The sequence below is a fragment of the Terrapene carolina genome, unplaced genomic scaffold (genome assembly GCF_002925995.2).
Source record: "Terrapene carolina triunguis isolate 2854851 unplaced genomic scaffold, T_m_triunguis-2.0 Scaffold58, whole genome shotgun sequence".
Lineage (NCBI taxonomy): Eukaryota > Metazoa > Chordata > Testudines > Emydidae > Terrapene > Terrapene triunguis.
This window is the reverse complement of record NW_020664409.1, coordinates 44,814,816-44,834,014: the sequence shown is the minus strand read 5'-3', so window position 1 is coordinate 44,834,014 and position 19,199 is coordinate 44,814,816. Positions and strand designations below refer to the sequence as shown.

Sequence of the window (19,199 nt, the reverse complement as noted above, 5' to 3'; positions counted from 1 at the left end):
TAGATGGACCGGTGATCTGACCCAGCATGGCCTTTCTTATGTCATGATAAATAGTCCCTGGAATATCACTGTGCTTTACTGACAACTGAACTAGGCAAATAAAAAATGATTTTACATCAGCATTCATATTAAACAGTTTAACCAGGTGAGTGCTGCATTATATAGTAGGTATAAATCTATGCATACTTCCGTATGAGACGAGATTAATAAGACTGGGACTTTTCAACTTGGAAAAGAGACAACTAAGGAGGGTTATGCTTGAGGTCTATAAAATCATGACTGGTCTGAAGAAAGTAAATAAAGAAGTGGTATTTACTCCTTCTCATAACACAAGAACTAGGGGTCACCAAATGAAATTAATGGGCAGCAGGTTTAAAACAAACAAAAGTAAGTATTTTTTCACACAACGCACAGTCAGTCTGTGGAACTCTTTGCCAGAGGATGTTGTGAAAGCCAAGATTATAACATGGTTCAAAAAAGAACTAGATAAATTCATGGAGGATAGGTCCATCAATGGCTATTAACCAGGATGGGCAGGGGTGGTGTCCCTAGCCTCTGTTTGCCAGAGGCTGGGAATGGGTAACAGGATGGATCACTTGACGATTACCAGCTCTGTTCATTCCCTCTGGGTCACCAGCCACTGGCCACTGTCGGAAGACAGGATACTGGGCTAGATGGACCTTTGGTCTGACTCGGTATGGCCATTCTTATGCCCTCCTGACTACTCTAACCAACCTGTCCCTGAGGAGATTGATTCCCCTTCTGATGAGGTGGAGGCCATCCAAATTATACAACCCCTATTCCCCATAGAAGGTGGACTGATGTTCCCTGCTTAGCTCAGCTCCACCCCTCACCACCAGGAGGCATTTAACCACTCAGAGACTTCAAACAGCTGGACTCCAAGAGTTAAATTGCATATAATGGATCTCTATGCAATAAATTATTCCTTCTTTAGCTGCTAACTCAGAGAGGTTTGAATAGAACTGGTCTATTCTGGGCATAAGTCTTCTCTTCCATTTTTATAAAATCATGCGCTTGGTGATCATTGCAGACCTCAAGAACCAAAGTGTTTGTTGCAGAATTAAACCAAGTTTAGCAGGTAAATATCCCAGGATATAATTTTCAGCAGAGGTTTGGCTGTTGAAGTCAGGACCATTTTAACTTTTGTCCTTTTCCACAGCTACCTGACTGTTGTACAGTCCCATAGCATGAGTATCAGGGTTCCATTTCTTTATTATAGTGCCAACAAACTTCAGAGATAAGGTCTGTATCTGAACCACTGGGTTTTTGACATTCATCCTTCATTAGTTGTGATGTACCATCAAATGGCATTCCATTCAACACATGTGAAGAAAGCTCATTTAAACCATATTTTAAAAACAAACATATTATATAAAGTTTTATTATTTTACTCTTCAAAATAATTTCACAGTTGGATGGCAGCACAAATATTCTATGTAAACCTCTGGTTGAAATTAGACTGCAGTTATTTTGGTACCATACAACCAAAGTTTCATCCTAGACATGATTAGGTTTAATTATTTATTGTTGAAAATGTAAACCTTCCCCCATTCATTTTTTATTGATAAATATTTATCAAATTTAACAATGGGCAAAATTGGGCAAAAATGTTCACCTTTATGTTGTGCAGTAATGATTCAGTTAGAATATTCATGATTTGTGGTCTGTCACAAGGAATTTTTTCTGCTCCCTGATTACACAGCTGTAAGATTTTACATGGGAGAATAACAGATAATGAATGGTGAATAGCAAATACCTTCTAGTATACATTTCTGAATTAATATAACTCCAAACAATTTCACAAGTATTTTCACAAATTCTTAAACATTTTTTATGAACTGGAAGTTATCCAAAAACTTGCAAATCACATAACGGAATTCACTCAAATAGCAGTGGAGCAAAGTTACCAACATTTACTTATGAATGTATTTTTTAATATTCTTTGACCAGCACTAAGACCTGATCCTGAAGTCTGATCCATGGAGGCAGCCTTTTTTGTCAGTGCAGAGACCCAATGAAGTCAGAGTCCAGCTGATTGTGGCTCTAGGATGGAGTACTCTTAAGCACTTATCTTTCCAAGTCAAACTCTGATATTTTATTGCATATGTAGTGGTTTAACACATTACTGGTAATATCCTGTATGAGTTATAATGGATAATTCCAGGTCTTCTTATGATCAGTTCTTGCTGATCATAAGAAGCCCACCTAGGAGTTGTTTGATACACAACAAACAGAGTATTACATGTCAAATACCACCTTCCAGGACTGTATAAAGTGACCATCAATTTGTTTTTTCCTGCATTTAAAAAAAACATCTTATATTCATGTGTTAAAGTCTTTTCCTACATTGAGAAGAAAGTGTACCATACTCTCCAGAGGTATTTCTGAATATTAATCTGAATATTTATCTGTAGATTTTCATCTTAAAATGACAGTTTGCCATTATACTATCACTTTTGATTAGAATTTGTGATGCTAATTAATGAAATTTAAAACTACACCCCTTTTAAGAAACAGGCAAAATGGTACACTTAAATATTCCACTTTATGAAAGAAAATCTTCATTTGATTGCACCAGAAAATGAGTTTTTAGAAGTGACAACGAAAGCATGGTTTGAGTTCAATTGAAGGTTTGGGAGAAGGTCCAGAAGAGTTCTTATTTTATTTGAGTAAGTTTACCTAGCTCTAATTACTAATGTCACCAAATGTAAGCTCAGTTGACTTGGCTACACAGTCAGTGCACAGCAAGCTGGGGTGTGAATGTACAGGGCTGTAGCCTGTTGCTCACTGACAGGCCATGTGGACTCTGGTACTGTACACTAATCATTCTCTAGTATGCCTTGATGTACTTCAGTTTGAAATAGCAGTATGTCAGACTGCACTATAGAACTTTTAGTGTGCAGTAGCAGGGTCCATAGCATGTGCGGCAGGCTAGAGTGCTGTACATTCACACCTTGGCTTGCTGAGCACTCAATCTCGTCACAGAATTATTAAGTACACACATAGGGCCAGACACTCAGCTGGTATAAATTGTCATAGCTTCATTGACCTCAAATTGAGAATTTGCCTCATTATCTCCACCATTCCCGTCCGTGTCCCATTTTCTGCACTGGTGAGTCACAAAGAGATTTCTGTAGAAGGGAGAAGATTTTACTTAACTGCTTTCTGTAATCAGTGGTTTCTCCTTGGCTCAGCAGCTCTCTTCCACACCCCACTTAGCTCAGTGTAGGGGGCCAAGAGACAGATATCTATGTTTCAGGCTTAGCAAGAGAGATGAGATGGGGAAATGTTGTTTTGGGCGACATTTCTTTTATGTGGAATAAGGTGATTGGTTTGCTTTCTTGGGGAGGGGTGCAGAATTCAGTAGTACTTTTAATTATTTTCAAGGTATAGGCTCTATTTTGATGTGTTAAAATATAAATACAAAGTAAATACTGAAAATGTTCTCGTTTATATATGCTGTGTATGTTTTGTGGGATTATTTTTAGAGCTTGGAAACTGTTTGCCCACCCCATGGGAATTTGAAAACATGATTGTGAGGAGAGGAATCTGGGGAAAAAATTGGATTGTGTCAATGAAACATTTCATTTCAATAATTTCAAAAAGTTTAATTTCAATTTTTATTTTTTCCTATAAATTTTGAAATGAAAAATCATTTTGACCCCCAATCAGAATGTTTATGTTTCAACAATGTCAAAATGGGATGTTTTGACAGTTTCAAACTTTTTTCAATTTTTTTTTTTCAAAACCAGGAAAATTGTCACAATGAACCTTTTCCTTCGAAAAGCTTCAATGGTGACAAATCAGCATTTTCCGGTGAAAACCATTTAATTGACAAATTCCCAACCAGCTGTAATTATTTAATAGTTCAGCAGCATCCGGAGTGACTTTGAAAGTTTTCTTACCCTTACTTTTTAAGAAGCATTTGAAATGCAAGGGGCACAAATGAATTGATTATACAAATATGCCATAAGAATGCTCTCTAATTTAAAAATATCTGTTTTCTCACTAGTAGCTGATTAAGGCAGCAATGGAACAGCTGCCAGATCCACTTTACTAAATATACAACACTGACATTCAATTATATTCTGTATGTGTCTCATGTTAATCATACCATGCTGTATGTTGTTTCTTTGGCAGTTACTCTTCAAAAAAGAGGCAGAAAAAATGAAAAATGGTTCCTAGCTCACCAGTTAATACATTCAGACAAGTTTAATTGAAAATCAATAGAGGATGCCTCAGAATAGGAGGAGTCAAAAATGTTACAGGTATATTCAAAACTAAAGAGAAACTCTTATTCACCAACTAAATCCAGTGTTATTTAGGTGACCCCCATCTTTGTAGATATTTTCCCATGCCTCGTCTGGGATATCATCCATCACCTCATTGATGAGTTAGCACTGAAAGGTAAAATAATCTCTTACCGTATTGTTGGGATGGTAGTTGAGATGCAAACCACTGTCACAGAGGGGAGATGATGTGCCACTGCTTTGGTCACTAGGGACACCTAATAAAAATATTCATGCATATAACATTGTCCCATATTACATGATGTTAGATCTCATATTCAAACAGTTACATTTTTGTCCTAAGCACTGTCATGGGTACAACTAAGCTATTCACAGACAACAGTTTGTTTGTTTCTCTTTTTATTCGTGAAATATCCACAGCCTGATTTTTATGTGTTTGTTATTCAAAATTAGCCAATGAATAACTGACATGAACAATAGTCAACCTATGGATTTTTCACAAAGTATTACTGTGAGCATTAGCTATTTATAATTCACACTCTGATTAGCCCAGTGATAAGGAAGTGGATTAGGATATGAGGGTTCAAGTCCCCACTCTGTTTCACTGTACATTCCAGCCAGTGCCCTATAATAAGCAGGCAAGAGAGTTCTTCCTGGACCTGAGAAACCTTCCTGCAAAACAATCACTGAAACAGAAATGTATCACAGAACATTTTTGTTTTGACAAGACAACTTTTTCCAATGGAAAAAAGTTTCAAAAATATTTTGATCAGTTCTACTTGTGAACAAAAACATTGCCTGTACAAAGTTTGTGAGAAATAAGGAATTGGTCAATGAATTCATGCAAATAAACTGAAATATTTTAGAATAGATTTCATACATCCACACACCCACACACACAAAATAGGTTTCAGACCTAAAAATATTTCTGTTCTCATAATTAAAAACTAAACATTATCTTCACACTTTCAGAAAAAAATGAAGTTGAAAGAAAGCAGAGGTGAATAAAGACATAGTCACACATATACACAGGCACAGATACACTGTAGCTATATACAGTGGTGTACCAACAATTATAATTTATTATAATTAGAAGCAGGCAGCTGCTTCCATACATCTCTTTCAAATTCCCATTGGAGCTAGTCAACTAAAATTCTGTTGCACTAAAACAAAATACTATTCAGTTCAGAGTGTATTAATCTCCAATTAAAGGTATATCTCCACTAAAGCCCCTGAATGAAATTTAAATTGAGAAGATAAGACCTTAAAATGTAAATGTGCAATCTCAGTTTCACATTTAGAATATATAAGCCGTTCCAATTTCAATGCCATTGTATGTTTGAAAAAAGGATCTTTAAATACTCTGGGCCCAAACCTTAGCTTGTGTAAACTGGTGTAGCCCTATTGATTTCAGTAATGCTATGCTGATTCACACCAGTTGAGAGTATGGCCTGAAGCAAAGATAGCATTAGCTTACAGTGAATGTCAACACAGCACCTGGTGACATTAAAAGTTCATATTCAGGCCACAAAACTGACTGAAATAGCTCCTGCCAATCACTGAAAGTGCACAGGAAATTTGGAAACTAACAGCAGAGATTCACATGAACAATGAATGGATTTTTCTTTTAGCTAATCACAAATGCTTACACGCACAATCTTCATTCAGAGGCAATTTGAGAAAAGCAGGTGCTCTTTTCAGAAAGGACACTGTTAGGGTCACTTCTTCTCCTGCATTCCGAAGAACCTGAACCTGAAGATTCAATATAGAAGGCATAAATACATTTTTTTAAAAAAAAAGACAGTAACAGTTGTAAACAAAACCCAAGTTCTCTCTCACAGCTCATATTTGCTCTCTGACTTACTACATGACATATAAAAAAAGAACCAAAACCATGACACCTACCACAGTCTATTCTCCAGTGTCCTTAAACAAATTTGTTTTTATCAAGTGCTACTTTGTAAATCTTTCCCATCAATGCACAGAGATTTTAATTGTCTAGCTTCCATGAGCTCCTCATAAATCTACAGGATTGTGTGTAAATCCCATCCTGTAGCACTGGGTATACACAGGGCCGGTGCTACCATTAAGGCGAACTAGGCGGTTGCCTAGGGAGCCAAGATTTGGGGGTGCCAAAAAGCGGTGCCCCCAATTTTTTTTTTACAGCGTTCCTCCCCGAGCTCGCGGTCGCCGCTCCACTTCTCCCGCCTGCCAGGCTTGCAGTGCCAATCAGCTGTTTGGCGCCACAAGCCTGGGAGGGGAGGACAATTAGAGCGGGGGCGGCGTGCTTGGGGAGGAGGCGGAGCAGAGGTGAGCTGGGGTGGGGAGCTGCCGCACAGCTCCCCGGGGGGGGGGGGGGAGCGGCCGCAGGGGGGCGCCGCAGGGCGGGGGGGGGGGGGGGCGGCCGGGGGGGGGGGGGGGGGGGAGAGCGCAAGGTGGAAGTTTCGCCTAGGGCGCGAAACTTCCTTGCACCGGCCCTGGGTATACAGAAGCAATGATCGTAGGATCACAACATATTAGATGCAGTATCTAAAACTGACTTTGTGACTGTGTTGTGCTGTCATTGTAGACATTTTGTAAATGAAAAAAGATTATACAAACACATACACGAGAATGAGTTTGTCACCCCATTACACTGTCAATTCATGAACTATGCATTAACCAACAGAATATTTCTGAGTTCTGACATGTTTCCCATCTTGGGACTAGCTAGCCAATTTCCTCACTAATGGGATGGAAGCGGCAGCCTGTAACCATTGGAGAGAGCCCTTGGGTCAAGACTTCCAGGCAGATCTAGTTGTGAACGTCCCCTGGGCCTCCCTCTATGGAAATCCTCCTCCTCCCCTCTCTGAACAAAAGACTTATCCTCCTTCTGTCTGTAGTAGTGGGCAACTCAGAGCAGTCACAACCAGAAGTGTAAACTTCCAGGCATTGACTTCAGAATTTGCTTCCTGCTGAAGAGGTGGCCAATGCATGATAAGGGTTACTGCCCTCTGAAAGAGTGGGCCTTATTCCATCATTCAGCTGGTGTCCATTGTGAGGAGAGAAGGGGAAGCAGAGAAGGGGCTGCATACCAGCATAAAAGAAGAGGAGGACAAGCATGGGAGGAGTGAACTCCTCCTGAAACTCACCTTAAAATGCTCATTTAAGACGTAAAAAGCCACATTTCTAGTGTAACATGAATTGTCTATAGGGTCAATACAGATTATAGATTTTAAGAACAGAAGGGACCATTGGATCATCACATCTGACTTCCAGTATAACACTGACCAAAGAATTTCACTCAGTTACACATACATTGAGCTCAACAACTTATGAGTGACTAAAGCATATCAACCCCGTTTGAATGGAAGACAAGAAGAAATGGAGAATCCATCCCTTCCCTTGGTAGTTTGTTCCAGTGGTTAATCATCCTCATTGTTATGCCTCATTTCTAATTTGAATTTGTCTGGTTTTTAACTTCCAGGCAGTATAAAAAAAAAATCCTCAAAATCTGGCCACCCTTTCTAGCGTACTCAGAGAAGGAGGGTTCCCCTACCAGCAAACCAGAATCTATAGCCTGGTCCTTTGAAAATTAACCCGATCCCGAATCTGTAATATATGATGTGGTGTTAATAGTTCATTGTAACTTTGCCATAATACAATATTAAAGCATAAAAAAACCTATCCTCACTAGTAGGGCTGGTTGAAAATTTCCTAGCAGATCTAGCTTTCAACAAAACAACTGGCATTTTGACTAAACAAAATTTGTTGTGAAAAGTGTTTGCTTTCTGTAGAAAATTTAGATTTTTTGTCAAAAACTAAACACTGGACTACTGGAAAGCTGAAATATTTTGATTCACATATGCTGCCACTGGGTTCAAGGGATATGTAGTTTGGTTGCCTCATGTCCTCATTCTCCTTTATGTTTCAAGCTCCTTAGCCAGACTTCATCTCCCATAATTCACGTGGCCAGGAGATTTCCATGATACCCTTCCTTCTGTCTCCAAGAGGAGAGACCATGGTGCTTCATGGGAAATGTAGTTGGACCAAGAATCTCAACCTATAGAGGAGAACAAAACAGAACTATAAGCAAATGAGGCACTGAAGCGATTTATTTTCAATTTCAGCTGAAAAAAATTGGTTTTTGATTTTTCAATAAAAAGTCAACATTTTCTGTGGAGTTTTATTTTATTTTATTTTATTAATTGATTGATTCTACTCATTAGTAAAATGCCAGGATAGTTCAACACTAGCGCAGGAAATGAATTTTTTGCCATACTGTTCTAAAAGAGATGGGCCAAGTTCAAAAGTAATTTGACTGAGTGGGTGTTACATATAGTGATGAGTGCATAACTGATTTTTCTGTTTGCTGGCAGTTCTGAACAAAAATTAAACAATTAGTTCAGTTTGAACCAAATCTAATTTTTTTTTTAATTTAAGAAGTTCATTTTGTGTCAGTGACAGGACAGGGATTCAAACTGGATCTCCCAGATCTCACGTGAATTCCCTAACTAGTGGGTTAAAAGTGACAAGGAGCGAGCAGCAGGAGCACTGGTACCACCATCTCCTCCAGCTGTTTTCTGAATGGCCAAAATCTTTCATGTCAAATTCACAGCTAATTCTGGGACAACCAAAACTGCATTTTTCACAGATTAAACTATTCATCAAATAAAAATTCATGCAAAAAATTTCACCAAGCTCTAGGCTTCACAGAACATTACTTCCCTGAAAATAGCAGACACTTGAACATAAAGATTAAGGGGTTATTGTTAGAAAGGATTGTACAGTAGAACCTCAGAGTTATGAACACCTTGGGAATTGAGGTTGTTCATAACTCTGAAATGATTGTAACTTTGAACAGAATGTTATGGTTGTTCTTTCAGAAGTTTACAGCTGAACATTGGCTAAACGCAGCTTTGAAACGTTAGTATGCAAAAGAAAAATGCTGTTTTCAACCATCTTAATTTAAATGAAAAAGCACAGAAACAGTTTCCTGACCTTGTCAAATCTTGTTTTTGAACTTTCCCTTTATTTTTAGTAGTTTACGTTTAACACAGTACTGTACTTCATGTATTTGCTTTATTTTTTGGTCTCTGCTGCTACCTGATTGTGTACTTCGGGTTCCAAACGAGGTGTGTGGTTGATTGGTCAGTTCATAACTCTGAGGTTCTACTGAATTGAGTAGTTTAGAACTAAAAGGTAGTTTAGGTCTAAGTATTAAAACACTGCACAAATGCCTAGGCATTTACCAATAGGAGCTGAATTCCCACAACAGCTAGTTTATGAGGGACAAGAGCACATTATCTAAGGGGAAAATGCATATTATTTTTCCCTCTTTCAACTCCCTAAATGTCTATCCCTAGCGCCATGAAGTTCTGGGTTAAGTATGATGTCATACTATTGTGTATGCTGGGCCATCTCATCGGAGCAGGAAGGGATGACTATAACAGGGTTCAAAAAAGAACTAGATAAATTCATCAATGGTTATTAGTCAGGATGGGCAGGGGTGGTTTCCCTAGCCTCTGTTTGCCAGAAGCTGGGAATGTGTGACAGGGGATGGATCACTTCATGATTACCTGTTCTGTTCATTCCCTCTGAAGCACCTGGCTTTGGCCAATGATGGAGGACAGGACACTGGGCTGGATGGACCATTGGTCTGATGCAGGAATGGGAGAGCTGTAATGTAAAGGAGCTGGTTACAGCTCCCCAATTCTCTGTCTCATGCATCTCCAGCCATGGCTGTTCTAACCTAGGCTCAGTTGTGCCCAAGCAACCATCTGCCAGATCAGAACTCATTGGTGCTCCAGTCAATTCTATTCAGTCCATGATTCTGTGGCTAGCAAAGTAATGAATTTAAGCTCCTCCTCCTTTTAACATCAAATGAGTTAAAATATGGCAAATAGTATGCATTATTATTTCCACAAATTTTTTACAAAAGACCCGATACTAAAGCGGGTAGCAAGATGACCCGATACTAAAGTGGGTAGCAATCAGTTTCCAGAAAATGAAACAGCAGATTTGGATAAATTGGGTTCTCCTCAAAACATTTGGATCATGTATCTAAGTATCTAAAGTATTGGGCATTTACCAGAAATTAACCTGAACCCTTGGTGGGCCATCCATCTTTAGTATATTCTATGGTGAGACAAAAAGGTTCTTATGAGAACCAGTTCAAATGTCAGTCCTTTGTACTTATGATAAGCTTGAACATTTAAAAGTTATATTTATGTAAGTATGTATTTGGGAAAAGGAGTGTTTGTACAGATGAAAAAATAAGGTACTGGATTAGGCCCAGATATTTTTTATTCAATCTTCCCGGAGAAGTGGTTGCATGTGGTAAATTTCTTTCCACTAGGGTTTACATCACTTCTCATTATATGAACACAGTGAAGGAGAATCCAGCAGTCAGTGATGAAGTCATTGATAAGCATTTTATCTACTCTCCCATCCAACCATCATAATGAAGAAAATGGGGACTTTTCGAGTTACTTTCAATGGATTTGTCAGTTATATCTATTGAAGAGATAAGTTAGGAAGTGTTTCAAAAAGAACAGGAGTACTTGTGGCACCTTAGAGACTAACAAATCTTGGGAGACAGACCTGTCCTCGCTTACAGACAACCCCCCAACATGAAGCAAATACTCACCAGCAACCACACACCACTGAACAAAAACACTGACCCAGGAACCTATCCTTGCAACAAAGCCCAATGCCAACTCTGTCCACATATCTATTCAAGGGACATCATCATAGGACCTAATCACATCAGCCATGCCATCAGGGGCTCGTTCACCTGCACATCTACCAATGTGATATATGCCATCATGTGCCAGCAATGCCCCTCTGCCATGTACATTGGCCAAACTGGACAGTCTCTACGCAAAAGAATAAATGGACACAAATCTGACATCAGGAATCATAACATTCAAAAACCAGTAAGAGAACACTTTAACCTGTCTGGTCACTCAATGACAGACCTGCGCATGGCAATTTTGCAACAGAAAAGCTTCAAAACCAGACTCCAACGAGAAACTGATGAACTTGAATTGATATGCAAACTAGATACAATCAACTTAGGCTTGAATAGAGACTGGGAATGGCTGAGCCATTACAAACATTGAATCTATCTCCCCATGTAAGTATTCTCACACTTCTTATCAACCTGTCTGTACTGGGCTATCTTGATTATCACTTCAAAAGTTTTTTCTCTTACTTAATTTCTCTCAGAGTTGGTAAGACAACTCCCACCTTTTCATGCTCTCTGTATGTGTATATATATCTCCTCAATACATGTTCCATTCTATGCATCCACAGAAGTGAGCTGTAGCCTATGAAAGCTTATGCTCAAATAAATGTGTTAATCTCTAAGGTGCCACAAGTACTCCTGTTCTTTTTGCAGATACAGACTAACACGGCCGCTACTCTGAAGTGTTTCAAGTTTGCTTTGAAATGTAAGATAAGAGAATATCTTTTGCACAGTAATAGTATATTAACTGATTTCTCAGGCCATCTTAGAACACTCTGGCATTATCACAGTAACAAACTCTTCTGAACCATTGTCAGGAGCTACAGTGCATTAATTGTAGCATGGTAATGAGTGCTGAGCACAGTACTAGGGGTTGTATGCTGCTTTGTGCAATAAGGTACAGCTCAACTGGGAAGCTGCAGTCACTTACAAGGGGTGAGTTTGGCCCTCAGCGTTGGGAGTTCAGGGTTTTCTTATTGGTTTTGCAATAGCTACAACCTGGAACAAATACTTTAACCTCTTTGTGCCTGGGTTTCCACACATGTAAAATGGGGATGATAATTACCCACCTCAGAAGAGTATTGTAAAGTGTTTATTAATATTTGAAAAGTTATTTGAAATCCTTGGGTGAAACGTGCAATACATGTGAAAATAATTTAAATTAAGTGCTATAAAATATTGTTTCAATATGGAATGCATTTCAAATAAATATAGAGTTGTGATTGCTTAAAAGCCTGGAAAATGAAAAGCTGAATATGGCAATATTAAGTTAACACTGGAATAAAAATGGCATTAAAATGGTAATGAACATTTTGCTTCATATAGGAAGAAAAAGGTGGGAAAAGGGAGATGAATGGATTTTTAAAGATTTTTACATACTATAAATTGTATTTCCTGGTCTTCAAATTTTTTTAGTAAATATTTACTAGACTACTACCTGCTGGCCATTAGTTTCTCTCTCTTCCAATGGTAATTGCTTTACTTTTCAAAATAAAATCATAAAGGGAAAACCAAACTAGTTTTTAAACCTATGATTGTGTAGTAGAAAATAGCTTACAATGCAGCTGACTTCATTTTGCTATTGCTTAAAAACAATAGGTGGACCTCATCGTCCGTGGGATATGGCATATCCAGGGCTTTATCCCAGGCCATACAACTGGTTTGTTATGTGACGCTGGGCAAGTCACTTAACCTGTCTGGTCACCAGTAAAATGTGTATATTACTACCTACCTTAGTTCTGAGAGATCTACTGCTTAATAATATTCTCTCATTGTATTAGAGAGAGACAAGGTGGGTGAGGTAATATCTTGTATTGGACCAACTTCTGCTAGTGAGAGAGCTGAGCTTTCAAGCTAACATAGAGCTCTTCAGGTGACCTTCCCCTTCCCCTTTGTGTTAGCTCGAAAGCTTGTCTCTCTCACCAACAGAAGTTGGTCCAATACAAGATATTACCTGACTTACCTTATCTCTCTAATATCCTGGGACCAACATAGCTACAACAACACTGCATCTCCCTATATAAGTCTTTTAAAATGTACGACTAAACCATAACTCTAAATGGAAGTTTAAAACACTTAAAAGGGTGAGTAGAGGTATGTGGTTAAATTTTCTAGTAGCCTGCTAAATTCTATACTTCTCCTCCACTCCAACAGTCCATTGATCTTTCTTAGTAAAACTACTCCAACTGTTGACAGAATGCTCATTTTGTGTGTCTTGTTAAAGCACAACCAGCAGTTTAATTGATGAAGGGCTATCTAGTCCATAATGAATTACCTTCATTTAAAACAGAAAGTGGTTATTTTAAGAAATACCACTCCTGTAATAACTGTACAGCTGAACTACCAAAGAAGCCAAGTTTATATATAAATATTTCACATAATTCGTTGGGCCAAATTCAGATCACCTTAATTTGCATGTGTCAATTGGAAAAGAGGTTTCCAAGTGGGCTGCACTAGTTGTGTCCTACCACACCATTTCTCATTCCACCTGTGCAGTAACCAGAAATGTGGTTCTAGGGCAAAGCCTATTGTCCTGTGTATGATCAGGCCACTGTAGTAAATACACTCTTTGATTTGGTCATGCTAACACCAATTCAGATTACTTAGAATAACTTGTATAGCATAGTGGGCTCTGCGTGGGGTTTTAACCAGGTTAAGGTACAGATCACACAAGAAATGCACTATTTTTGTTACTGTTAGTCACAGTTCATCTACCATAACACAGAGTATGGCCTGAATTTGGCCCATTCTCTATAACATAAGACTAAGGGAGCAAGGTTTGGTCTTTTGTTTATTTTTAAAGCCACACAAAACCTGTTCAAGAAAAAAAATAAATTACTTCTTTCAACAATGTCACCTAGAAAATGTAGTTAACCCAGTTTAGGATTCTATATTTTTATCAGTACACAATGTTGTTATGCATCCTTAACCAAACTAAAAGAAGCTGTCAGTTTGCAGCACACAACAGGTCAAACTGATGCACCAACATATGGTTGACGCAGGAATGGGAGAGCTGCAATGTAAAGGAGCTGGTTACAGCTCCCCAATTCTCTGTCTCCTGCATCTCCAGCCATGGCTGTTCTAACCTAGGCTCAGTTGTGCCCAAGCAACCATCTGCCAGATCAGAACTCATTGGTGCTCCAGTCAATTCTATTCAGTCCATGATTCTGTGGCTAGCAAAGTAATGAATTTAAGTTCCTCCTCTTTTTAACATCAAATGAGTTAAAATATGGCAAATAGTATGCATTATTATTTCCACAATTTTTTTACAACAAGACCCGATACTAAAGTGGGTAGCAAGATGACAACCTGTTTCCAGAAAATGAAACAGCAGATTTGGATAAATTGGGTCTCTCCTCAAAACATTTGGATCATGTAGCTAAGTATCTAAAGTATTAGGCATTAACCTGAACCCTTGGTGGATCATCCATCTTTAGTATATTCTATGGAGAGACAAAAAGGTTCTTATAAGAACCAGTTCAAATGTCAGTCCTTTGGCTAACATAAACGTGACCATTTGTAATACAGTTTTATTAGCATTAATATGGTTTGAAATAAAGCTTAAGACAAGGCCAATATAATAATTGAAAGTAGCAGACTAACATTGCATCTGTGTTCAGAACCTTAAGCACACGATAATGTTACACAAACAAGCAACTATAATCTGAAAAGTGATGATAACTTAGTGATTTCTGGCCCTGTCTGCATTTCTTTTGCAGCCTTTTTCAGAGCTTTAGGATGGACATTGACTGCCTGTGGAGTTTATCTGTTTGGGTTTTATTTTTTTAATCTCCTGTTCTGGCATTATTCCCATTTCCTTTTATCCTCAGGCAACTGCAGAAGTGTCCTCAGATTCATTTCTCTTTCTCTGACAACTTCATTGGGAGCAGAAGCAGGTCCACTAAGTCACTGAGATCACCCAAGGGGTGCAATCATCAAACTGAGTACCCCAATACAATATGAGAACACAGAGCAGGATGTTGAAGGCATGTCTGTGATGGAATACACCCATGTAGTCACACACTACTGCAGTAATCTTTATACAAGGAATGCCTTGCAAGGTATGATTTAAAAACTCAATTAGTTGGTCAGTATTGTCTTGATAAAATATGTGTGGCAACAGTGTAAAATGTGCAGTTATAAGATTTCCCCTGTTATATGATGTTATTAACGCATGTTCCATACCCCACAACTCTGTCCAGGCAGAAGGCAGGTCTGTCTTGAATGAAGGAGTATGTGTTTGCCTTAATTTGAATTTAAGCAGTAAATAGAATAATCAAGCAGGAAGGGAAAATAAAGGAAGCCGAAACAGAAAAAAATAAACAAACAGTAGGGAACATCCTTCCACACAGACTCTTTGCCTCCTAATTCCCAGCTGGAAATGTGTTTCAAGAGGGGCATTGAAACTATAAAAATAAGGGGCAAACACCCCAAGACACCCATCTCTCTCTCCCTGTCTCTGGCATTGCACCTAAGACAACAAAGTAAAACAGCCATTGGTGAGGCCCACAGGCAATGCTCCACTGTGGATGAAGAGTTGCAGGAGGAGGGTAGCGGGAGGACATACCCTTCATCCCAGATGGAAGAGCAGAGTAGGATGGGGAGATCTCGATGGACAGGAACCCAGATCCCAGCTGGGACTATTCACTTTGCAGCTGCTGGTCAGTCAGATGGGCACATCCCCTTCTCCCTTATACAAGAAGCACATGGGTAAGACTCAGAATTTGAGTCTGGGGACAGTAAGACTACAGCCTAATTGAGGTTGAATTGGAGGATGGAGAGTGTGTCCCTGGGCCCCTACCCTTTAGCCTGCTACTAGTCCAGTGTAGGCTCCATGGTCCCAAGGATGAGGTTCACCCATGACCAATAGGAGGGGAAGGAATGTGAAGAAAGCCTCATTCCATTATGCCAGGGGTAGCTACTCAGACCCTTCCACCCTTGGCTGTGATGACTAACATCCCCTGCCCAACAAGGGATGTGGGGTAAATTGGCTAAACCATTGGCCCTGGTTTCACAAAGACTAGTCAGCCTGCCAGAAAAAGTTTTCCCCCATCCCCAGTCAGATAGACAACACTATCACAGGCTTGCGGTGGAGTCCGTGTCTCAGCAGGCCATGGAGCAATCAGGGTAGGAGACACACTAATATCCAGTTACCAGCACACCCCCTGGGGCCACATACATTGTACCTGTCTCTGATGACATGAAGGAGACATGGGAGCCAATGCTCCGAGATCTTTTGTGAGGACTGATCGACCTCTTGGGGTGCATTTAGCAAAAGAGGTAGAAAATAAAAGATATGGAAAGGGGAATTTATGGATTTATTCACCCTACTTTTTTGTGAAGTTCAGGCAGAGGACACTTTAAAGGGAAAAGAAAGATGATGACAAACCCTGCAGACCTAAGGTAGCTCTGATCCTTGGTAACTGGGCTGTGACATTTTGCATATATGCAAGCATAATTTGTGAGAGAAACCTGGAGAGAAGTGTTAGCTTGTTCAAGCATGAGGATTTAATAGCAAATGCTCATGTTTCATACAGGGGTGTAACCTGGTTAAGATATGATAAAGAATTTAGACAGAAAGTGGAAGAGGAGCCAGAATTGCCATGGAATTAGAAGACCAGGACCTCTGGCTGGAGTATATTGCTCCTTATCATTGTGTCCAGCTGGCTTCTACAGACAGTGGGTTGTCAGTGCCCATACTACAGGCGCTAAGTTTCTTTTGCATTTAATGGTGGGAAGTGTGTTTTTCAACACCACTGTAGGAAGTGTGGGGGTCAGCATGGTGCCCTCCTTTGCTATAGAGGCAAGGGAAAGGCCCCATAAGGTGGTAAGAAAGGACGTCAAGAAGGGTCCAGTACTTCAGCAGAGCCAGTGGGGGGGGATGTAGCACTTATGGGAAAATTTCTCCAGTTAAATCACGAGCATTATAGACTATTCTAAAAGGATGGACATGGCTTATTTATTAAATGGATTTTCAGCTGATTTCCAAATTCCATAGGAAGGAGCAAGATGTCACATTTGGGCTGAGGATTTCAGATCTGTTAAAGGATTTGAGCCTGTAGTGCAGGACAATATTTGAGCAGAGGTTGCAGTGAAGAGAGTAGCGGGACCATTCTCAAGCCTTCCAAAATGCCAGACATTTCTATTTCTCCTTTAAATGAGATACCAGAAAAGGCCAAGGGAGAACACAGGATTATCCATCACTTATCTTATGCCGGGGCTGCTCTGTAAAGGATTATCAATCTGCAACTAAATTCAGTCTGATATTCCTCGTTTGATGCCACCATAGCCATGGTTAGAGTGTGGGGCCCCGGTGCTTTTAGCAAAATGTGAGATCAAGTCTGCACTCAGGTTACTTCCTGTGCACTCCAGAGACTTTAACTTGCTGGGCTTTGAGGACCATTACTATTTCAATAAGGCCATGCCTATGGAGTGCTCGGTGTCTTTTGCAGCTTTTGAGAAGTTCATATTGGAGTGGGTGACTGAGAGAACCCTGCATAATGCATTACACTGTCTTGATGACTTCCTATTTGCAGGAAAATTAAGGTCAGGTGATTGTGCCTACCTAGTGAGGGCTTGCCATGATTTGGCTGAGCATCTGGGGGTCCCCCTCACAACTGAAAAAGCTGAAGGCCATACATAAAGGCTAACATACTTGGGAATTGAACAGGACACAGTTCACTGTATCTCTTGGCTACCTGAAGAGAAGTTAGATACTGTTAGGAGACTGCTAAGGGCAATGAAAGGTACCAAAAAGGTTTCAGTTGATCAGGGGGCACTTAAACTGTGTGTGAGAGGTGGTTGCGCCTGGTAGGGCATTTTGTGTCTGGTGGCAGCCACCTCTGGAGTGAAAGATAATCATCATTTTGTCAGAGTGACCAGGGAGATGAAGGAAGATTTAAAGGTATGGGAGAAATTTCATGAGCAGTTTAATAGGATTGTTTGGCCTTCAGACCTGATGCTGTGGATGAAGCTTCAGGTGCAATCTGATGCCTCAGGAGGTAGGTTTCAGGGTGTAGTATCAAGGGCAGTGGTGTGCTCAAAGGCGGCCAGAGAATGGGGTGGTTCAGGGCATTATGAAGGACATTATGTTCTTGAATTTGTTTTCCCAATATTAGTGGCAGTCACTATTTGGGGGGAGACATTCACGAATAAAAGTTTTGTTTCTGGTGTGACAACCAATCTGTTGTTCAGATAGTGAATGGGCAGCCAGCTAAGTCTACTTAATTACCCAGTTTGTACTTGCAAATCCAAGCAGCTTCTATTAAGGTCACATTTAAAGAAAACATGAACCTCCGTGCATATCAGGTCATGTGCATTAGTTGATGGATAATAAATGACTGCAGGTTTGCGTATAAGGTATCATCACAGTAATGGCACGTTGGCCAGAGATGAATGAGTGAGTATATGCAGTGAAAGGAGGACAGTTTATTAATATTTAACAATGATTGAATGCAAATATAATTTACAACAGAAGTCCACAAAGAAATATGCAACCACTTTGTAGGTACACCCATTCCAAAAGATAATTAAAAATTCCAGCAAATGAATCTGGGTATATATTATATATGCTTGTTTTTTTCTAAAGGAGCAACTATTTCTAAACTCACCAATGAACAGCCTGCAAAACTTAGTGAAGTACTTATTGAGATAAATCTTTCAGACAGCTCAACCCTTTCAATTAAGTAATATTATACACCTCAATCAGCATTACAAAGTACAGTAATATTTCAAATCATGATAGCAATAGACCTATGATTACTGATTAGTTGCATGTTTATGCTCTCAACATTAATTTAGAGATGTGTCAGCAAAAAAGAACAATGCAAGCGAATGAGAATAAAAGTTTTGTAAAACAGAAGCATGAAAAAATGTTGTGACAGCATTTTCATGCTCCTCTCTTACTAATCCTTGACACCATTAATAAATGTCATCCCAAAGAACATTGCTGTAATCAGTCAACACGTTCCCAGATCATGTACTTTAGCTCCTAGCTCTGAGTTGCTAAATACTGTATTCCCTGGTCTCCATAGTATTTCAAACCATATACAGGCCATCAGCTCCATATGGAGATTATGAAAACCAAGGAGTTTAAAAGTTATGTATTTAGATTCTGGTCTGCAAGAAACTCCATACCAAAGGGCACCTATCCAAAGCACCCTTGGCATACATTTGAACCATATGTTTAAATGCAATAAGAA

General features: G+C 39.4%; 1 protein-coding gene across 1 annotated transcript in view; it reads right to left on the bottom strand.

The window, feature by feature from the left end:
• The window catches only part of SNTG1 (syntrophin gamma 1), a 245,729-nt gene that overhangs the window by 176,060 nt on the left and 50,470 nt on the right, over positions 1–19,199 (bottom strand). The window contains exons 6-8 of the mRNA XM_026659517.1: positions 5,921–6,023; positions 4,446–4,528; positions 1,637–1,723 (exon numbers count right to left, since the gene is read on the bottom strand). Coding sequence (XP_026515302.1) covers positions 1,637–1,723; positions 4,446–4,528; positions 5,921–6,023 — 273 coding nt within the window. The remainder of the gene's footprint in view (positions 1–1,636; positions 1,724–4,445; positions 4,529–5,920; positions 6,024–19,199) is intronic.